Source organism: Oenanthe melanoleuca, chromosome 1, assembly GCF_029582105.1.
Source record: "Oenanthe melanoleuca isolate GR-GAL-2019-014 chromosome 1, OMel1.0, whole genome shotgun sequence".
NCBI lineage: Eukaryota > Metazoa > Chordata > Aves > Passeriformes > Muscicapidae > Oenanthe > Oenanthe melanoleuca.
The window spans coordinates 87,061,849-87,085,232 of record NC_079333.1 but is presented as its reverse complement, the minus strand read 5'-3'; the positions used below and the strand labels follow the sequence as shown (position 1 = coordinate 87,085,232).

The following is a 23,384-nucleotide window of genomic DNA, read 5'->3' as shown; positions in this document are numbered from 1 at the left end:
CTATTCTGGCAATACATTGTCAATTGAGATTCAGATTCAGTAAAATATTAAACCAAGTAACAAAAACACTCCTGCTTCTTGATAAGTTTAAATCTTGAAATATGTGTTTAAAAATGGAATGTGAATAATATTTTCTTCACATATGCTCATAATCTGTGCATTTGTTTTCAGTACACATTTTGGAACTTTATACCAAAAAATTTGTTTGAGCAGTTCAGAAGAATAGCTAACTTCTATTTTCTCATCATTTTCCTTGTTCAGGTAAGTTGTCTTCATTTTCCAGTAAGTTGTGTGTTCTTTTTAAAATAGGGAGAAGTTGAAAAAGGTTTTAAAATTAACTGATTTTGATGACCATGGACGTAACTGAGCCTAGAAAGCCTTTTACACTGATGATGTGATAAAAGGAGTTTTATTTAATTTACAGGTTGTCAATGTGAATTTAATCTCAAGACAATTTGACAGCATCACTGTTGAATGGCAAGACATGTCTTGAAAAAATTGAAAAGAATGTCTGTAATTTTTATTTTCTAAAAAACATCCAGATCAGTAAAACTGTTACTATAAATTCTGTTGATGACAATTTTTTGTTTGTTTTACAAAAATATTCTTTTATAACAAAGTAATGTCTCAATAGCAGTTTTCCAAGTGTACTATGATCAAAGCCTGTGAGAACTGAAATAATAGGTACTGATATGATGCTAGCTTAGGGAGGTACATAAATACTTGTTTTTGAAATTAGTTCTATGAATACCTAGTGTGCTGCTTTCTAAGTGTCCTAATTCTGAACCTGTCACAGTCATTTACTGTTTTAAATAATAAAAGTCTTACTAAATGAAAAGCTGTTTTACTTTGCAGACCAGATTCTGTAGAAAAAAAGCAGTACAGATTCCCAGGACAGCTTAGATTTTGTTAATTGCACACCCTCTCTGAATTCTGCCTCTTTGTTTATATTTGCAGAAGCCCCAGCTCAGTATTTCAGAATTTACTCTTTGCGTGCATAAGAACGGCTCTATTGTATAACATGTAAAGCCAGTGCCATGCTAATTTCTAATGGAGCTCCATAATTTTGCTGCAGCTTTCCAGTCTAATACTTTCTTAAAGTCTTGCAAGTGAATATTTTTAGGAGGCATTAACATTTGATATTAATTTGATCTAACTACAGTATTGTATCTTCTTATATCAGTATAGTGCACATTCTTAAAGTTGCACTGAAATGCTGGGTTTTTTTAAAATTAAAATTCCTTGATGCCGTGTAACATATTGATGAACTTTTTTGGAAGATCTTACTTGAAAGATTGAATGCTTACTTTCACAAAAATACAACTAGAAAATATTCTTTTTGTTGCAGTTAATTATTGATACACCCACTAGTCCAGTTACAAGCGGACTTCCACTTATGTTTGTCATCACTGTCACAGCTATTAAACAGGTGAGTAATATAGTGAGCAAAAAAAAAAAACTAAAGAAAGAGTTACGTCCGTTTGGGTCTGCTGTCCAAGCAATGCTCCCCTGCTGGTCTGCTGTGGGAGAAAGTTGAAGAGAAACCCTTCATGCTGACATTCTAAAGTAGTAGCCAAAACACTGGGGCATAACTAAGACTGGTTTAGCCCCAACTACAAAGCACAGCAGCACAGGACTGCTGTGAAGAAAGTTAACTCCATCCCAGGTAGCCCCAAACAGAGGATAACTTTGGTTGTCCCTTAATAGATAGCAGATAACCTGCTACCTTCACAGTCTTTATGCTAAAATGCAGACTTATTCCTTCGTGAGTCTTGAAAGAAGCTATGGAAAGTTGTGTTTCTCTTTCTTTATAGTGGTAACTATTCATAATTAAGTATATTCTGTAATTAAATTCAGCACTTCTTGTTGAGCAAAAGTTGTGATACATGCAGGAGTATTTTAGTGTGGCTTTCCCACTCCTAAGATTTTAAATGTACACTTTGAAGTCTTCCTGTTAATAGTGACCTTCCAATGCCTGGGTTGTGACATGCTGTGCCTGGCACTGCAGTTCTATGTATTTCCTTGATTTTTCTTCCCAACAACTTCTGTGAATTTTGAGACTTTCTTGAGGAGCTGTACTGATCCCTGGAAGCATATTACACAAAAGTTATAATGTCTCTATGAATTCCTAGATTATTTTGAGAGCATCCAAGGTTGTGATATTTTTGTTCTGCACTGAATTTTCAAATGTGCTCAAGAGAGTTAGAGCTAAAAATGCTATGAACTGCAAGGGGTATTTTCCATCTTTAACCACTGATGACTTTGTCAGTCCCAATCTTTGTCATATGGCAGGACATTTTCAATACAAAGTTGCAGATTCCCTATTCTTTAGTTTGTCTGCTTATAAAAAAACCAAATTCATAGGGTAATTGAGCACTAAAAATAGGGTACTCGGCCAAGTTTCTTGAAACAATATTCTTCACAACTGTTTGTCATAAATAGGGTTGCAAGGTTTGGCTTAATTGTGTGACAGTCCTCAAATATGACAACCTTTTGTCATGTCATGTCTTTATCATCTTTATCAAAAGTCCCATTCTTCCAGAATATATTGCCTACACTGCTACCTTCTTGTCAACTGCTTTTATAAGTACTGTGCACTTAACTTGAGTCAATAGAGCACGAACAAGAGATGATCACTTAAATACCAGAAACTGTTCTACATTTTCCAAACCCTTATTCATCCAAATATCTTCATTAAAATACATGGGTTTGTTGACTAATTGTAATCATGAATGCTCTTTTTCATAGCTATCCAGTACAACTCTAGTACTGACATGTATCACAATTTCATTTGTTCTAGTGAGAATATTTTTCCCTTAGAATTATCAAAAATAATTCTAAAATTTTTTCTTACAAGCTAGAGCTATTCTGTGTCTTTATAGCCTATTGTGCATCACTCCATCATTTCCATTTCACTGTTTTCTAGGGTTATGAAGATTGGCTGCGACATAAAGCTGACAATGCAATAAATCATTGCCCTGTTCACTTCATTCAGCATGGTAAATTGGTTAGAAAGCAAAGCCGAAAACTAAGAGTAAGTAACTATGACTTAACAGGTTTCCTGAGTCAGACTCACTTCACCCTTCTTGTATGCTTCACACATAAAATAAGTTATGCAGAAATGTAGTATGATGATGTAGCTTTTGCTCATTTAATGAGTAGACCAAAAGTATACTAATTTTTAGTTTTATGCCTCTGAATAAAATATTTTTATAAAACTTCTAATGAGTTAAGCTGTTTAATGAGATTAGTTAAATCTCATTTATTATTATCATTCTAAAATTCTATTTTTAGATGTTACTGTTGTTGATTTTTATCAGACTGTTTTGCTTAACTGGAATTAACTAACTCCTTCTTGTAAATGTTACTTTAATTTTCCATTTTTAACCTGGAATTTCTGTCATGATTTATTTCTTTTTCTATTTTCTGTCCACTGTGATTATCACAGAATCATAGGATTCTTTGGGTTGGTAGGGACCTTAAAGATGATCTAGTTCTAACCTCTGTGCTCTGGGCAGGGACACCTTGCACCTAGACTGGGTTGTGAGAGCCTTATTCAGCCTGGTCTTGAATACTCTCTGGGATGGGGTATAATTACTATTATGCACATTAATAATTTATTTAAGCCTGATTGTGACAGTGCAATGTATAGAGATACATGTATACATACAGACACAACATATTCAAAATATTTTCTCAAAAACCCATCTCTTCATGAAAGCACAATCTCTTCATTGACCTTGTGAATTCTGCTACATTCTCTTTCTGGTATATTTTCAGAAATTAATTTTTGCGGCTTAGTTTTTGGGGTTTTTTTTGTGAGCAGATTAACTTCCTAACACTATTTTCTGTAGAACTCAGAAAATTTGATATTTGTTTGGAATTTTCTTATTTTGAATATGTTTGTTTAGATGTCATTTTCTGCTCTGCTGTTTTTGGGCGTAAGTGTATCAACAATGTTCACAGCATTTCTGCTGTGACCTTCCATTTGAGTGTGATAGCTTCTGCCTAGGGCTTTCTGGTAATAAAAAAAATTATGACATCACATACTTGAGAATTCCAGGTGTGTTAAATAACCAGTTAAATATTCCAAACAAAAATAGTCAAGTACCATGCAACTGGATTTTGAATTTTAGTGGTTCATCTGTTGCCCATATTTTCTTAATTTCTCCCCTGTTCATTGCCTTTCAGAGGGTGTATATTGAGTGAGTAAATGATAGGAGAGACAGACCTTGAAAATACCTTGCATAGAAAGGGTTATCTATGTGTATTTGTAAATGGGTGAAATTCTCAGATCCATATTACATGAGAAAACAGACTAGGCTGTATAAAGCAGACCCCTCTGCACCTAAAGCCTGAGAACACTTGTTTAAAGAAGGAAAAAAAAGAATTACTAAAAAATGGAGTTCTTTTTCACACAATCAGAGAATGGTCAAGGTTGGCAGGCATCTCTGGAGGTTTTCTGATCCAGCCCCCAGCTCCAGCAGAGCCACCAAGAGCTGTTTGCTCAGGATCCTATCTAGACAAGTTTTAAGTCTCTCCTAGGATGGAGACTCCACTACTTCCCTTGGGCAGCTGTTCCAGTGCTCAGTCATCATGGCAATGGAAGTGAGGTGGACCCTCCCACATTCAAGGTTGTGTTCACTGCTTCAGGTCCTGCCACTTTCCACCAGAAAGAACCTGTCCTGTCCTCTTTGCATCTTTGGCTGACATAGTGGCAAATGCTGGAACACCTTTTAAATTTTATTAAGATGCTCTGTACTAGTACTTTTATTTGGTTTGGGTTGGGGAAAATGAGAATTTCGTACCTGATTGTTGCAGGTATGCTTAGAGTTTGTGTTCTCCTGTGCCATGTGTACAATCTGCAATTTTTCATTGCTATTGGTTAAGAAAAAAAGAAGCTTTTTTCATATCTACAATGAGATAAATCTCATTTTTATGATGATTCTGAAATTTTACTTTTAGATGGTATTATTGCTGATTTCTGTCTGACTGTTTTGCTAAACTGGAATTAAGCGACACCTGCCAATTGCTAAGGATGATAGAATTTAGCTTTATAAACATATAACAAGAACAAAGATTAAGCTGAATCATATTATAATAAATTATGACTTAAAAGTATATTGAAAAGATGTTGACCTACAGGAGAAATTGCAAAAATTACTTATTTTTGATGGGATTTTTATTAAAACCTGATATTCCTAGAACATAGAGTATGTGTTTCCCACTTGTTTAGCCTTCAAAAATGTAGAAAAACTCATTTTTTTGTGAATGATTTGCAAGAATATTTTGAATTTATAATTGGTTAGCTGTTCTGTTGGAACATTCTAACATGTAAAATATTGCCTATGTTTCCGTGAATGAAAATTATTTTGCTCACCTTTAAACATGGATAAAAATAGGATGGACTTCTAGTTTAAAATTCTGCTATAAAGGAATTCTGTTTTCATCAGCAGATTAAATTGTTGGCTTTTTCAGCTGTGTCTAAGAGCAGCTCACATCTGGTGGTTTTGAAACAGTTTCATTGTATTTAGTTGTAAAACAAGGATAATATCTTCTACCTCTCAAATAATGTTGCAAACTTAATAAGGCAGTACTTGCAGGGTGGTTATCTTGAGAGGAAAGCCAGAAGCAGCAGATCTCAGTCATTCCACAACATATAATTCAGTTTTCCAGAGATGTCTCTGTAGTTCTTTACTCTTGTGGTAAAATCCTGGTGTAAATAAAAATTGTTGAATTTTCAAAATATTTGTATTAATCTAGATTTTAATTTTGAAATCTGAAATTTGAGCTGCTAAATTCATGCATTTTATATTCTTATGGGTTTTTTTTTCCTTAGGTTGGAGATATTGTAATGGTAAAAGAAGATGAAAAATTCCCATGTGATTTAATATTCCTATCGAGTAGTAGAGGAGATGGAACATGTTTTGTTACAACAACTGGTTTGGATGGTGAATCCAGTCAAAAAGTAATTTGATTTTCTACATTTTCTTTTTAAGGCAAAGTTTGCATTTAATTTTTGACACAGATCGCAATATGACCTCATGCTTATATGTGTAAGCAGGTACACGAATTTGTGTAATTTATATTTCTACCATCTGACTTCGTTTCTCTAAAAGTAATATTATTTTATGAAAAGTTTTAAGATATTTGTTTATGATTTTGTCTGTGTCCAATATGGGCAGATTACAGTGGTAATACACTAACTTTTTGAACTTTAAGTGCTTTCATGGTGACCTGATTTATGAATGCACTGCAAGGTGCTTGAACACAACTGCAGAAACATTAAAAAAAAGGTTAGAAAAGACCATGTAGGAAGATGCCCAAATAGGAGCTTTTAGAGATGCTTCTTATTTGAATTATGAGCTCTTACATAAAAGTTAGTACATTTCATGCTGAACTGCAGTGTTTGTACAGATTAATGTCTTGTATGTCTGTTCTTTTTTATTTTATTTACATGTTTTTGTTAATTCCAGACTTACTATGCTGTTCAAGACACAAAGGCATTTCACAATGAGCAAGAAATTGATGCACTACATGCTACCATTGAATGTGAACAACCTCAGCCCGACCTTTATAAGTAAGACAGTAATTCTTACCTGTTTAATTTAAGGTACCTGAGCAATAAATCATGAAAGTATCATAATGCAAAGATACTGGCTGCATCTCTCTGGTTAAAGTGAGCCTCAGAGTGGGCTTGAAGGCAGATGAGTCTTCCACCCATACTCATTTTTTGCAGGTAGCTCCCTAGGTGTGCTCTGGGGTAGTGATTTCCAAAGGGGCATGGCACAAAGCGATGAATCCACTGAGGAATGTGGTGAAAATTTTAGAACTTCAGTTTCTTTTTTTTTTAATACAAAAATAAGAAAGAAATTAAGCTTTGCTAATACTTAGTATACTTCTTGATACTGGCACCCATACCCTCTCTGTCATATACAGTTTGTGAGTCTCTCCAGAGGGAAGAGCGTATTCCACATTATGGAGAAGTTGTCTGTAGTACTCCTTTGCTTTCAGTGTATTGCAAAGTATTGTCATTTATGTGAACCCAGTTAAATGGCTTTACAGATTATATTATCTAGTTTTAACTAAAATAACACGCAAAATGTTGAAGTGGCTTACAAGGACTCTTGTAGAGATATTGCAGATTGAAGATAATAATAACAACATTCTAGCACTGATGAACAATAAGAAAATGGCAAGCACTTCTAGTCCTGATAGAGAACTTCATCAGTCACATTGCAGAGTAAAGCCACTGTCCATTTAATCAGATCTGACATATGCCAGCCAGAAAAAGTATGAATTGTCAAGACTATTTGAAATACAGGTTTTCATCTGCTGTTGTTAACCATGAGTCTCACACCATAGCTTTGAAGTACTGGCTAATGACAGCATGAAGCCATCATGATTAGGAAAACACTTTAATGCAGAACATGAAGAAAAATGTCTACAGTTGTATAAAGTCATACAATACTCAGTATTTTGAAAAAGAACTGTACACAATTTCACTAAACCTAATGAGAAATCTTGAGAAGCCTCTTTTGAGGTTTCTTTCTTAATAGTAATGCAAAAAGTCCTGTACGATTGAGAGAACTTGTTTTTCTGCCACAGTAAAAATTAGCTGAAATAATACACAGAAAACAATATATCAGGCTAAAATGCACTCCTTTGACAGCAAATACTGTTGGAAGATGCAGAAAAAACATTGCTTATTTTTTGAGGTGTGAGGGCATCTCTTTTCTGTGATCTTGGTGATTAAAAAGCTGGTTTAGAAATCTACTTGAGAGCAGGTTCTTTAGAGTATCAAGTCCATCACTTGATTGATCCTTTTTTAAAATACTTGGCTTTCAAAGTGAATGACTGCAAGTTGAAGCTTATGCTCGTATAGATGGTGAAATTCTTTGGGACAGCTGTTGACAAACAAATAATGAAAGTGTTTATTGGTAGCCAGCTCGTATCTCTTCTGATTTTTACTTGTAACTTTACCTCTCAACAGAACACAGTGGTGAATCTTTTTTTTCCAAAGGCACATGGTTGTTCTGTATCATGATGCATCATAGCAAACTGTATATTATTGTCTTCAGATGTGACCCCACCATGTTGTATGCTCTCTAAGCAGAAGGTTACCACTCCTTTGAGCCTCAGAGGTTCCCTTTCGGGGTAACACACCCACCAGATCCCCACAGTTTCCTCTACCATTGAGAACCCTAACATCCAGCTTCATCCCCTTTGCATTAGATTATCCACTTGGACAGTAGTATTGCAAATACAGTGTACTGAGTCTGGCTGGAATGAAGTCAGTTCTCTTCCTAGCAGCAAGTGTAGTGTGGTGGTGCTGCTCTGAGACTGAAACAGCATTAATTTCATGGTTGTAGCTACTGTTGCCAAATTTTTACAGTGTCAAACTTTGTTCCTTATTTTTCCCCTCCAACAAATAGGCTGGGGGTGGGCAAGAGGTTGGGATGGACACAGCCAGGATGGCTGACCTCAATTGACCAGAGGGTCTGTGCCACATAGTGTCATGCTCAGCAATAAAACCAGGGGGCCTGGGGCAGTCTTCCAAAGCAGCTGTTGCTTGGAGACTGGCTGGACATCGGCAGGCTCATGGGAGGTGGTGTGTGGTCACCTTTGTGTCACTTGTTTTTTCCCATTCACTTACTAAACTCTCAAGATCTTGCTTTTGCTCTTCCCATTCTTTTCCCTGCTGGGGAGAGGAGTGAGAAGGCTGATGGGTGCTTAGCTGCAATCCAGGGTCAAGCCACCACATACAGATAAAATGAACTGACATATTCAGAGGAAAAATTACTTACTAGCTCTATGCTTTGATTTTAGTTGTAGCCTTTAGATGTTTTAAAAGACAGTAACTGCACTGACTTATCTCAGTTTAGGAAAGAAGACTTTTTATTTCTTGTTCGTGGGTCTACTTAGAAGATTTATCCCTAATTTTTACACCTCTTGTATAAAAAAATTTTTGTCAAGTTACCATTCTGTGTATTTTTGTATTTTCATGTTTTAAATGTGTATCTATATGTATCTATCTCTTATGTTCTTGTTCATGTTTTGGATAATTGGAGCCTGTTCAGTTGGAAAATGTTCTCTGTGATGCATGTTTTCTAGAAAATATTTCTTAAATAATCTTTTAGCAATACTGTTAAACTACTTGTATATTTCCCTTTCAGATTTGTTGGTCGGATAAATGTTTACCATGATAGGAATGAGCCTATTGCAAGGTGGGGAGATCCAGAGTTTCTACACATTTAAATATTTCACAGTTGAATAAGTATCAATAATGAGAATTACCTTTGGTTCACCAATATTGTGCTGCTTTGTTTTAGTGATAGAATATTTTTCTCTAAGATCCCAGACTACTATTTTATAAATAATTGATATTTCATCTTCTAATCATATTTCTCTTCTTTAGTATTTTAATGTCTTTATTCAACTGCAATTTTATCTGAAATATGTTTAGTTTGTAAGTAATGTTGATAGAATTTTGACAGCACTTGTACAATACTGCCCCATTACTGTGAGATCTTGGTAGTCCACTAAACAATATAAATAATATCACTGTGTATTTAATTTTTCTGAGATTTTGAAGGGTTTGAACATGTCAAATATTTTTTTTGTGTTTAATTTTAGTAGGTGTGTTTGTACTTCTGTATAAAGAGTCCTCAGTTCTGTGTGTTCAAAGAAGGCAACATCCAGCTTTTGTTCTGATTCTTGCCACAAAGAGGCAAAGCAATAGGACAGAAAAGCTGCTTGATGCAGTGCTATCCTAGATGCCAGCATGTGGAGAACACCTCAGTGCTGGATTAGTGCCTTCCTGACCTCAGTGTGTCTGTAAATACATTATTTGCTGTTACAGTCTGCTGTGGAAACTGTCCATTGATCTGGGTCATTCATGTAACATTGTTCCACTCGCTTCTTGAAACTAGTTTCAGGTTTTACATCAGAATTGTGGCCCTGTTTGTTTGGAGTTTCATACAGCAAGTACACTTTGAATAACATTGGAAAACACTGAATGAACTTCTGCTTTTTTGGGGTTTTTTTATTGCTGTATAGTTAGAATCTGACAATTCTGCTACTCGGTCTGTCTGTAAAGTAGTCTTTGGTTTTGAACTCATATGATTAGTGTACATACCATGTTCCAGGATATTATTTAAACTTCATTGAGGTCCTCACATTAATTTCCATACTCTTCAATAAATTATTTTACTTATATTTATTGTCATTTAAAAAAAATTTTGCAGCAAGTATTAAAAGTATCTTGTATGCCATTTATACTTAAAATAAAATAGGAGCGTATTGTCATTAAGTAGTTCTAACATACAGAACACTATAGTTTATATAAGCCTAAAAAATAATAGAATTAATATTTTTAAAAATAAGTACTGTGCAATTAGAGTGTTGAATATTTATGATGTTTAGGTGCATTGGTTTAAGACATGAGTTGTGAAATTGTGAGCTTAATTTTAGACATCTGTTTATCTATTTTTAGTTTTCACTTTAAAATTTTAAATATACCTTGTAATTTGTTAAAAAAAAAAAGGTTTTTAGTAGAACTAATGTCCTGTTTTATGTGATTTCCACTAAGGTCTGACGGTTTTCTCTAAATGTTTACATTTTGTAATCCCTTTTGCAGGCCATTAGGATCTGAAAATCTGCTTCTTAGAGGAGCCACTTTAAAGAACACAGAAAAAATATTTGGTAAATATTTCTAATGACTATTTTAATGGATCCTGAAGTGATAAGCTAACACCAAACAAGGTTACAAGGCTACAGTTACTACTGGGTTTATGATTTCTATTGGGTCACTTCTTTTACAACTTTTTAATGAGGTTTAATGTTGTTACATAGAAACACTTTAACAATTGGAAGCTGTGACTGGAATGGGATGTAAATGCTGCTTAAAATTTCTAAGTACCAAGATGATAAATCCATTTCTAATTTTGGGTTATCATCCAAGTCTGTGGTTTCTTTCTTCAGACTAAAGAATTAAAGAAATGACAGAATATAATAATCTAATGAATTGTGCTCTTTTGGAGTTACTGCACTGTGCAATCTTTAGTAAAAAAAATTTTCTGATTTCAGGTGTTGCTATCTACACTGGCATGGAAACTAAGATGGCATTAAATTACCAATCAAAATCACAGAAGCGATCTGCTGTAGAGAAGTAAAATTTCTAATACTTATTTTGGGGTTTGAATGGTGCAAATCAGATTTTTTTTTTCTCTGAATGTGAATGTTTTTTTTTTGGTTTAAATTAACAAAAGAGGTAGAGGTACTTAAAATTTTCTTATTTTAAAATAATTTTTTACTTATAATGCAAGTCATATAACACCTTATAAATGAGGTTCTCAGTACTGAATTATTCTTGTTAGATGTTCAAAAAATAAAGCTATTTTGATTTAATGCTTAGCTCTTTAATGTATGATATTTTGTTGTTCCATAAGACACTTCTTTCACTCTTTGGAGTACATTTACTGACCGTTTTCCAAGGCTGTGTTTTTTATTATCCCAGCATTCAATGTTTTTCATTGCAATTAAGTCTTGAATTCAGTAAAAATAACTTTTTAATGCACTTCACTTTGAATCAGCTGCAGTAACAGTGCTTGTCTGTGGCAAGCTTTCCATGGTTTAGCTAAAATTAACAAGTTCCATAGTAAAATAAAATTAACAAGTTTCCATATATGATGGGAAAGTAAGGCAATGCTGTCCTTACGGAGTGTGCTGACATTGGTTGCTTACTATTTTTAAAATAAAGACTATTTTCTATTCCTACTCTGCTATCTGAAATCATCAGCTCTGAGTAAGGTGTCCAGCCTTGTGAAAAACAAGATGTCATTGAGGCAAGATGTACTGACTAGCTGACAGCTTTTCTCTTACACAGTGACTGAGCAATGATGATGTGTCTGTTCCTGTTGTTACTGATGTATAACCCATGGCTTTTTGCTCATGCTCATCATTAATGAAAATATAATCTTAAATGCAAAATGTTCTTGCTCTTTTTTAGTTCTGCCTAGAGTTGAAACATTACAGCTACATAGCAAAATGTTCTTTTTTTGTTTTATGTTTCTGTAAAAGTACTTATGTGAATGATCTTATAATGATTCAGTGAATTGGCCTGAAAAGATCTGCAGATACAAGCCCAGTATTCTGTTACGATTCTATCTTTGCTCTCATTTTCCTTAATATACTAGTTCTTGTGATTAGTCACACACATTTTGGAAACAACTATAAAAATAGAAAAATAGAAATTAAAAATAGAAAATAATGTCAGTAATATTTTCCTCATTGGAGAAGCACTTTGTAAGAGTTATTTAACATCTTCACATTGTTAAACTTGCAGCAAATGTAAGACTGGTGTACGAGTACAACATTTCCTAGTAAACTCTGTAGTTTACATGCTAATAGAATTCTTATTTTGCCTTTTTTTTTTTTTTCTTTTTTAGGTCAATGAATGTATTTCTTGTTGTATACCTCTGTATTCTCGTCAGTAAAGCACTAATAAATACTGTACTGAAGTATGCCTGGCAGAGTGAACCATTTCGTGATGAGCCATGGTATAATCAGAAAACAGAGCCTGAAAAGAAAAGAAATTTGGTATGAAAATAAATTATAATAACAAGAAAGTTTCCCTAAACCCTTGATTTATAGGGATTCTACTGGAAAGTATATATAGCCTGCTTACTTACCAGTCACGCTTTTTTTGCTGACAGTGACTTGTAGAAAGCTTGTATGTTAAATTTTTGCCCTTAAGTTGTATGTATGAATTTAACTGATGAGAAAATGTCTGGTTTAGTATAAAAAGTGAAAGTGTTTTGGAGTTGCTTGTTATTTATATAAACTACTAAAGAATTGACCTCTTGCAGAGAAATACAAGGGCTGGAAGGAATCCCAAAGCTATTGGCAGTCCTGTAAGAAACATGTTCAAAACAATATGCTGTAGGAATTTCCATAAAAATGCCCCTCAAAAGCTTAGTTTCATTTTGCTCTGTTATGAGCACTCGAGGCATCAGAGAGCATCAGTCACCAGTGCCAGATGTTCTTGCAGGAACAAGGACGTTGTCCTGAATGGATGCCCAGAGGATCCAAAGCAGTGAACTGAACCCTGCCCTACAGAAAGCACAGTATTTATTTTACTGATCCTCCCTATCAGACTAGGGGAAAATTTGCTTCCTAACCCTAAAGGCATGAGGAGCACATGCTAGGCAAGCATTCTAAAGTTCTCATTACCACCTGTAGCACTGTCTCAACCTGCTCAGTGGGTTGGTTGTAGCTCCACCGAGTCTCTACTTCTGAAAAATTGAGCCAGGTTATGTGCATATATTCTGCTTGTGTTGAGAGAGGGAAAGGAAACCCTTTATTTATTTATAGAATGCTGCCTGAAATTTAATTTGGTAATCCTTGAAGGAGTTGCTGTGGAACTATGCTATTTTTCTGGTAATTTTTAAATGTACATTTTAATGTTCCATTTGTTCCCCAAAAAGTCTTCACCATGCTCATTAGTTGCTCTAGAAATTTACAATAAAGCTATGTAATGGTATTCTGCTCCTGTATATCTGTAAAGAAAAATGCAAATTTAAAAGAAAAAGCTCTGTTGTATGCCAGTTGAGATGTGATAAATCATGAAGGTTTACATCCTGTGCTGAAGTGTGAGCTATGAAGGGGATTGCTTACTGTTCAAAAGTTACTTTAAAAAAAATTGTAAATACATGTAGTAATCTTGCAGTCTTTAATTTTAATGGTACATGAAAAATCAATATTTTCATCTTGTTTCTTTGGCAGTTTCTTCAAGCTTTTACGGACTTCCTTGCATTCATGGTTCTTTTCAACTACATTATTCCTGTATCCATGTATGTCACTGTGGAAATGCAGAAATTTCTTGGTTCTTATTTCATTGCATGGGATGAGGAAATGTTTGATGAGGCTACAGGTGAAGGACCACTAGTGAACACTTCTGACCTCAATGAAGAGTTGGGACAGGTAAATTTCATTGAATGATAATTTTTTTTCAACTGTTTCTACTGTAGGTTTTTATTTCAAAATTGTTACCTCAAGATTTTTTGGTTTTGTTTTAGTTTGGGGCTTTTTTGCAGCTACATGTGCATTTTCTTTAGTGCTGATTAATTTAAAAAATAAAATCTGAGATTTTTATTTTCAGAATCAAACATTCTCATTTCTTACCTAGTCAGTGGAATTCAGTTAGTAGTACTGTAGTATTAAGTGATAAACACCTTACTCTCCATTGATTATACAGGGAAATTGCATAAGCATCTAGCTTCCTTAGATTAAAAGTTAGATGGAAAAAAACTTAACCCTTTTTGTCTTACTAGACTGATACTGTGAGTCCAGAGACAAGTTTCGTCCATGAAAATAATCAATTGTCAGGTTTTCTTTTTGAAAAGAAATTCTGTCCTGTGTTAAGAAAATCATCACATTGAGACAGATACAGATAAATTTTAAGCAAATATTTAAGATCTCAGTTAGAAATGTTTTCATAGGTTTTTCAAATAACTGAATAAGATGCTGTATTTCTGTCTTTTTCTCATCAAACTGATAATAAAGCTTTTAAGGAGACATACCTATTTGGATTGAGGGTGGTACCAGGTATTTCATTATTGTGGCAGACACTTGACATTGTCTCCAATAAGATCCTCAAAGAGGATCTGCTGAATTGCAGCCTGGATGAGCAAGACAGTGAGGTGGATTGAAAAGGGGGAACAGCCAGGCTCAGAGGGTGGCAGTCAGCAGGGCACAGTGGGAGGCCAGTATCTAGCAGTGTACACTGGGGTTCCATACTGGCTCCCATCCTGATCATGAATGATTTGGGTGACCGGGAACCATCCAGCTGGAAAGCAGCTTTGCAGAAAAGGAGCTGTGAGTCCTGATGGAAATCCAGTTCAACACAAGCCAGTCGTGTGTCCTTACGGCAAAGAGGGCCAGTGGTATCATGGACTGCATTAGGCAAAGTGTTGCCAGCAGGTCGGGGGAGGTGATGCTAGCCCTCTTCAGGCCTCACCTGGAGTGCTGTGGCCAGTTCTGGGCTCCCCAGTACACACACATCTGTAGGAGCTTCCTGGAGGGAGCCTAGTGAATGCCACAAAGACAGCCAAGGGACTGGACTTTGCATGGCTCATGCAAAGACAGATAGAGGGAGCTGGGACTATCCAGACTGGAGGAAAGGAGGTTCTGGAAAGATCTTACCAATGTATATGAATACCTGAATGGGAGGGTACTAAGAGGATAGAGCCAGCATTTTCTCAGAGGTGCCCAGTGACAGGACCAGAGGCAGTAGGCACAAACTGGAGGGTCTGTCTGAACGTGAGGAAACACTGTGACAAAGCAGCACATGAATGACTAAAAGACCTTTGATGGATAGCATTTTGTAACTTTTATGATGAAACTGAATGTGGGGGTTGAGATTTAAAAAAATCCATATAAATCCTATCCACTCTGAAAAAAGTTTAATTGCGAGTATTTTGTCCACAGAAAAAAAGCCACCACAAAATTTGGCATTTGCCTTTTCAGATTAGTGAATATTATAATAAGTCAATGTCAGTGGAAGGTGTGCATAATTAATGATGTTTTTGAAGACTGAGCAAAAATTTGTTTGGTTTTTAGTTTGTTCAATGCACTGGATAAATGGTGATGTTTGATAAACAATCTGATGAATTCTAAGTAATAGCCTTATTTTCAGTGTTTATTTCCTTATCTTACTCAATTTTCTTTCTTTATCAAATATGATATACTATATATATACAGTACCTACATCCAGGATCCAAAATTGAGCCAATCTAGTTCTTCCAGTGATAGTTCAGATTGTGTTTTTATTTTTAGTGTTGTTAGACTTAAGCGCTGGGCTGGGGCTCATTGTAAAAGATAATGAAAATTCAATATTGAGACAAAATAAGAGTTTCCAGAGTAATTACATTGCCTGTGTGTATAACTGTGTCTGTCCACAATCCTCATTTAAACTAAGGTAATTGTAGTGGGGAATTTTGATACTATTCTAAAGACTGTTCTGACAGTAACTGTTCCAAATCCAGGCATGTACATTAAATAATAATCCCTGGGAAATTAAATTTGTATGCATTTTGTTTCTATAAATACCTGTCTTACATCAAAAAAAAAAACATTATAAACTAAAGAGGACCTAGAGAGGAGTGAAGCAGGTTAAACACAAATTTAAATGTGTTATGAGGCAAAAGATAGCATTGTTTGACAGTCTTGTAGGATAAAATCTTTCAGGACCTATATTTCTATGGAGATAACTGGCAAAAGAAATTGTTGTCTTCCTTTTCTGAAAGAGCATAAGAATTTTCAAAGGAAGATGTAACCCAATGGTAAACTCAGTTTTTTTCAGAAACGTTGGAAAATCTCTGTTCACATTCCTACTGTTTTTATTTTGTGCTCATATGCAGATTGAGTATGTCTTCACAGATAAAACAGGAACACTAACTGAGAACAATATGGAATTTGTAGAATGTTGCATTGAAGGGCATGTTTATATACCACATGTTATCTGCAATGGACAAATCCTCCATGATTCTACGGGCATTGATATGATTGATTCATCTCCAGGAGATAGTGGAAAGGTATGATAACTCTTTTTATGTTCTTGGTTTTTTACAATGAAACATGAAAATTGATCTGTCCTGATGAAGGGAACATTAAAAATTCAATATTCTTGAATTTTACTAATCAAAGTAGATAACTGCATAGTTAAGAGTATGACTCAAAGACTTAATGGGAAGTTTCTCCTTTTAATGCAGTTGTAAAGCTGAGTTAAAACCCAAATGTAGAACTTTCTCTAATTAACAGCTACAGACACAGATAACTGCTTTCCGTTTAACCTTAGCTACAACAGGGAAAGCAAGACAAGAAAATCAGTAAAGGGGAAAATGGGGGCTTAGTGCAAGCATTTATTTAGTCATCACTGAGTGAAAACATGCCCAGAGAACGATTTATGATCAAATTAAATTACTTTAAAATGTGATTTAATTTAGTCACATCTGAAGTGTGCTACCTACAGCATGTGTTGTGGCTGTTTGCTGTGTGAAGCAAAATTTGTTAAAGTTTGGGAGTCTTCACATGCCAACAGGTGAACAGGGTGTATATGGGCAGGATAATTACAGCCAAAGTACGATGCATTTTTTTATTGCATCAGTACAATATCACTCACTTCATAGCATACTCTTCACTGTGACAAAGTGAGGTCTCTTAAAATATGGTGGTGTAATTCAGTAGCCTTTTGTCTCTCACCCATGACCCTCAGAGTGTGGTCCTGAGGTATGCTGAGTTTTTATCTTGGAATCACAATGGCATGGACAGTTTGTATTTAACAGCACAGAAGAATTGGTTTCAGACACAAAGATAAAGATGTAACACAGACAGGTATCCATGAAATAGAAATCTCTTTCTGTTGCCAGGAGCTGTCATTACCAAAGCATCTGAAGTTTTATAGGAAGCGGTTGGCTGGAGCTAAGAAAGTATGTGCACTTCAGTAATTTATTTAGTTCTGAGGGGTGTTTAAGCTGCTCAAGAGATTGAAATCTGTAAGCCCTGCTAAGGCCTGTGGTCCAGGAACTACGTCCTTTTGTGTGAACTCAGGACTTCTAAATTGTACCTTGACTAGTATTTAATTAATACAAGTTGTTAAAGTTTAAGCAGATGTAAAGAAAAAACACCTTTAGCCACATCTAGGCATTCAGATGAGGTAGGAGATGCATGCTGGGGGTTTTTTGCATCATTAGCTTGATTGTACTTGCAATCCCAGCAACCTGACTTGTATGGCAATCTTAAGGGTACAAACAGCAGTGACACAATTGTGTGGTTACCATGGGGAAGGATCTGGCTCCCCCTCAAGGAGTCTGCCTTTGTTTGATTAATAATCAGCAGTAATCAGTTGTATCAGTCACCTCCCAAAAGAAGAGTTTTCAAGTGATAACATGTAATGACAACCATTCCTTTTATTTTTCAGGAGAGAGAGGAGCTGTTTTTCCGAGCTCTCTGTCTTTGTCACACTGTTCAGGTAAAGGATGATGACAGCGTAGATGGTTTGAAGAAAAACCAGGTAGCAAGAAGACCTTGTATATATATCTCATCATCACCTGATGAAGTTGCTTTAGTTGAAGGAATACAGAGGTATGTTTCTACTTAGGTATTATATTTTTCCAAATTACATATCTAATCACTGAAGCTCAAAATTGTTTTCAGAACAAAAGTTGTAGTAACAAACACCAAGTAATCTACAGCTGATTGCTTTCTTAACATGAATTCATGAGTATTCATAGCCTAAAATCAACTAAAAACAGTTTGGGATTTTGGTGTTGGTTTGTTTATGGGCTCAGTCTTAAATCCTTATGACAGGCTTAAATCAGATAATTATATATTTTTAGCATTCATTCTCTTCTGTGTTTCATTTTACAGACTTGGTTACACCTATCTAAGGCTGAAAGACAATTATATGGAGATCTTAAATCGGGAAAATAACATAGAAAAGTGAGTGGTTTAAAGTGGTTTAAAAGTGGTTTAAAGTGGTTTAAAAATAGACTGATGAGTTTTTGTTGATATGTTTAATAAACCATTGTTTTCTTACACATGAATTTTTAAGTCAGGAAAGCCAGGAACTTTGTGTTTTAGTAGAAAAATAAAGAAAATTTAGTAATTTTAATTCCTTTCACTGTTTTGACATAATATGCAGTATAAAATATTGATATGACAATGAAGGTGTGGTGTGGGATTTATGACTTAATCTAATCATCCCTGATGGTTTTATATATGGTAAATAATATATTCTTAATAGAAAATGCTATGTATCCAATTTGTTATTCACAAATAACCCAGGGAATTTACAGGAGGGTAATATCTGTAGAATAAATTTTGTGGACCATAATATAAGTCAAATTTTCAATAACATTGAAATAGTGCAGCTGTACTGTGATATATACATACCCTTGAAAGTTTACCTTACACTTCTCTAGAGAGATGTCTGCTGGTTAAGTCTGTTGTATATCCGGATCTTCCTGCTTGGGTACTCTGCTAACTACACAGGAACTCTTGGACACAAATACAAGAAACCTGCTGTTATTTATCCCCTTGTAGGATAATATGGAGAATTTTTCCCAAAGGTTACTTTAGACTTTTTTGGCTCAACTCATAAGATCTGGAGTCAGTATAATTTGGTGACTCAGAAGAAAGCACTATAATCATTGTGAATTTTCTCTCAAATGCATCACAGTTTGTAGACATAGGCCTGATGTAGCTTTGCACAGGTCTGATTTCTAGGGTGTTACAAGGACTTGGGACAAAAGGATCTAAACAAGCAGATCTGGACAAAGACGAATCCTGAAAAAGTTGGGATTAATGATTGGATTGTTTATGTTTGTGCTGGAAAAAGAGAGGATCTTAAATTAACAGAAATAAGTAAGAGTATAAATAATAGAAGTATACAAACTGATGAAACCAAAACAGTGCAACAGGAGTTTGTGTTCATTTTTTCTCTTAGAAAGGAAAGCAATGTGTGATAAAATCAAATCATAGAGGTAACGGCAAGTATAAAATCAGTAAAAATATATTTTTTTCACTTGAATAAAATATCTATCAACTTTTGAGCAAGATTGTGGAATTAGGTCAGCACTTTTGGGAGATTAGTAATAGGAAAAATTAGAAAAATATAAAATAAAGATGTGTGTAAGCATGCATTTCAAGTTCTAAGACTATGTCTAAGTATTATATACAGAAACTTACTTTATAATCAGTACAGTGCTCTGCTGCAAGGTTTCTAGTCTTCTAGTTAAATAAATTAGATTGACTATATGTCCAAAGATACTTAGGGACATCACAAGTTCTGTTTCAAGTAATTAGCAGCTAAGGACTTTTGTTATTTATTATTTGCAACCTGCTGTTTCATTCTGTACTAGTTCCATATTCCGTAGGCCTCAACATAATCTTCCATGTTAGAAGTAATGTTTAATTTATATACTTGAAGTCATAATAACTAGTTTAGGGATCAGTAAGAACAGAGTTGTGTAAAAAATAGTTCTGTTTCTGTTTTAGGTTTGAATTATTGGAGGTTTTCAGTTTTGATTCTGTGAGACGGCGAATGAGTGTAATTGTTAAATCTTCAACAGGTAGGGCTGTCACATTCTGTTAGATTTTTTTGCTTCACTTGAATTTGTTTCAGGTTTATCAGTTAAGCATTAAACATAGTCTGTATGCCTTTCTTTATAAAATAAGGGACCAGGTAGTAGCATGAGTACAAATGTTATAAAAAAGTTGAAAGAAAACATTTTCAAGGTTTATTAATTTTGATGTTTATTGAAGAAAGTATATTTAGTCATTTTGAATTCCATATGCTGTCTCTTTTAGGTGATATATTTCTGTTTTGTAAGGGAGCAGATTCCTCCATATTTCCTAGGGTTAAAGAAGGTAAAATTGACCAAATACGATCCCGAGTAGAACGCAATGCAGTGGTAAGATTCCATTTTATTGATCTGTTCACATGATATCGGTGTCAAAAAGAAATTAAGTGCTCTGACCTCCTGCTTTATCTGTTAACAGATTTGTCTTTATAGGCACCAAGGTTATTCTGTGCCAAGGCTCACGCAGGCTTTGTGGGTAGCAGTCTAACTGCCTTATTCACATCTGTCCTCTGTGTCATCTTCCAAATGTCAGTTGTGGTGCAATATGAATGCATTAGATATGCACAATTGTGTTAAACCAGAGGTCATTAGTTAGCTTGTTAGTATGGCATTTTTACAATTGTGGTTTGGATTAATTTTTGAATAGAAGAAAAGTGAAAACCTATGAATCTCCACTAAAACTATTGCTAGTTTCAGTCCCCAGCCTTAGCAACTGTAATTTGCTGCCTTTGATTGCTTTACAAGCTCTGGGGAGACAGTGCAGTGGTCATCCATATCTTATATTTTAGCTTGCTAAAAATCAGCTATGAACTGACTGAGCACCTTTAAAAGAAATTCAGAACTTGGTTTTACCTAAAAGTAGTATTTGGAGTTGTAAAGAACTGAATTGTGTTATGTCAAAAAATATGCAGAACTCATTGCAATACAGGACAACAGCCAGTCTTACATAGCATATAATTTGCTGGCATCCAGAACTTAAACCAAAGTATTATTACAGATACATGGGGAAAATAAATCCTACAGTGTCATCTGCTTTTGTTTTGAAGCAAAAAACTTTCAAAGTGCTTTACTAAAGCTTCATTATATGGAACAGCTGTCTGATAATTACAAGTAAAAGAGGCTAATGAATTTGAAAAGTATTTACATATCATATCCATTCAGTGTCTGTCAAGAAAGAAATCCAAACCAGCACCTATTTTTTCATCCCATATAATTGGAAATAGGACTGGCTCCTACACACCAAAGCCTCTCAAAGAAAATACCTGGCACCTCCTTTTATCAGTAGCAAGTGGCAGGGAGGTATTTTAATAATTCTCTTTCGTATTTTGGTAATAAAGTAACTATACAAAGACCTACTGGATGGATTAAAGCTAAGGAAGCTGAAGTGCCAGTTAAATGGTGTTGTGAGAAGCAATATATATCTCAGGTGGCAAAATTTTACTGTGTTATAATAGCTTTTCCCCACCTTAGAGAATCTATATACTCCCTTTTCATCACACAATCCAGAAGTTGATGCAGTCTGAAACACCCACAGCTAAATTCTAGTTTTCACTTGACTGAAACAGTATAGTTGGATTTTCACTTTCAGTTCTCTTTGTGATGTTTGGTCCCTGTCTGTGATGTGCTGCTACACAGCGTGTATTACTATTATTTATTCTGACTCATCCTGCCTAACTATGCAAATAGGGACTTTGCTTTTTCTTGTAATCTCATATGTCCAGTTGGATCACTGAGCAATTTATCTTCTGGGAGATTGAGGTTGGTCCTTGATTGAGGTTCTGCTTCCAGAGCAGAACAGAATTAAGCTGAGCCATATCCTAGTCTATACTATACTGTACCAGTCTGTACTTAGTCACTTGATGATGTTTCTTTTTCAAATCCTCCAGCTTAAACACCAGCAAGAAGTCTAAGAAAAGTTTTGTAAAATGCATTTTGTTTCTTTTGATTGCTTTCTTTAGGAGGGACTGCGAACATTGTGTGTTGCATATAAAAAGCTCACAGAAGAAGAATATAGCAATGTACAGGAGCTGCTGCAGAATGCAAAGTTGGCTCTTCGGGACCGGGAGAAGAAATTGGCAGAAGTGTATGAGAAGATAGAAAGAGATTTTATATTACTTGGTGCTACAGCTGTTGAAGATCGGTTAGTTAGTAAATTTCTTAGTTTCTTATGTTCAGTGGTGGTGACAAAGTAATTGAAGACTCTTTTTCTCAATTACAGATTTATTTGGGAAACGCCTTATTTGAACCAAGTCCACACCCTTAGCTTGCTAAAGTTACAGATATTAACTTTATAATGTAAGCAAGTAATAATTAAGTGTACAAAAACCAGTGTGTTTGAACCATTTACAGGCATGTAATAATTTACTGATCCAGTTATAGGCAAAAGTTTTTGAGGAAAGGACTATGAAATGGGTGTTGAGGAAATGAAGAAAGAAACCTTAGGTCTTAAAGAGATTCAAAAACATATACTAGTCCCCTAAACATTTTTGGAGTCATACTCGGGGAAAATTCTTAGGTCCGACAACTTCTATTTTTATTTGTTTTTAAACAAATGTTTTTAATTTTTATTTGTTTTTAAAAATATTTCAATAAAGACCTTGCTCATTTCTAAGCAATCTGTCAATGTATGTTGTCAATTGACTTTACAGACTACAAGAAAAAGCTGCTGACACTATTGAAGCACTCCAGAAAGCAGGAATTAAAGTTTGGGTCCTGACAGGAGACAAAATGGAGACTGCTGCAGCTACTTGCTATGCTTGCAAACTCTTCCGAAGAAATACACAAATACTTGAGCTAACCACAAAGAAAATTGAGGAGCAGAGTTTGCACGATGTGCTTTTTGACCTAAACAAAACTGTCATAAGACAAAATGGCAGCTTGACCAGGGATACCTTCTCAGGGTAAGGAAAAGGTTGGATTTTCAAATGGGCTCCTGGGCATTTTGCAAACAATGAAATCATGACCAATTACCTTAACAACAGCAATGTGTTTCAGTTTCTGTTGCTGATGTGTGAATTATTGTACATCGATTAAGTATAAGCTTGTTTAGATAAATTCAGGTTTTCAATCATGGCTCCTATTTCTGGTACACTTTGACTATCAAAAGAAAAATCACTACTGATACAATTATAACTTTTCCACCATAAAACCATTAGCAGTAAGTTAACAAGCATTTGTGATACTATTTTAGCAGAAATTGTCTATAACTCTTAACCTTACAGCTTAAATCTCTGGACCAGA

At 34.9% G+C, this 23,384-nt stretch overlaps 1 protein-coding gene across 2 annotated transcripts in view; it reads left to right on the top strand.

Annotated features, from left to right (window-relative positions):
* The window catches only part of ATP11A (ATPase phospholipid transporting 11A), a 115,963-nt gene that overhangs the window by 66,945 nt on the left and 25,634 nt on the right, over window positions 1-23,384 (top strand). For both annotated transcript variants that reach the window (XM_056490628.1, XM_056490637.1), the window contains exons 3-19: window positions 172-261; window positions 1,349-1,429; window positions 2,927-3,034; window positions 5,840-5,968; window positions 6,477-6,580; window positions 9,177-9,227; window positions 10,640-10,704; window positions 11,089-11,170; window positions 12,450-12,600; window positions 13,786-13,983; window positions 16,422-16,595; window positions 17,981-18,144; window positions 18,430-18,501; window positions 20,059-20,132; window positions 20,371-20,474; window positions 22,103-22,284; window positions 22,793-23,044. In XM_056490628.1, coding sequence (XP_056346603.1) covers window positions 172-261; window positions 1,349-1,429; window positions 2,927-3,034; window positions 5,840-5,968; window positions 6,477-6,580; window positions 9,177-9,227; window positions 10,640-10,704; window positions 11,089-11,170; window positions 12,450-12,600; window positions 13,786-13,983; window positions 16,422-16,595; window positions 17,981-18,144; window positions 18,430-18,501; window positions 20,059-20,132; window positions 20,371-20,474; window positions 22,103-22,284; window positions 22,793-23,044 — 2,081 coding nt within the window. The remainder of the gene's footprint in view (window positions 1-171; window positions 262-1,348; window positions 1,430-2,926; window positions 3,035-5,839; window positions 5,969-6,476; window positions 6,581-9,176; window positions 9,228-10,639; window positions 10,705-11,088; window positions 11,171-12,449; window positions 12,601-13,785; window positions 13,984-16,421; window positions 16,596-17,980; window positions 18,145-18,429; window positions 18,502-20,058; window positions 20,133-20,370; window positions 20,475-22,102; window positions 22,285-22,792; window positions 23,045-23,384) is intronic.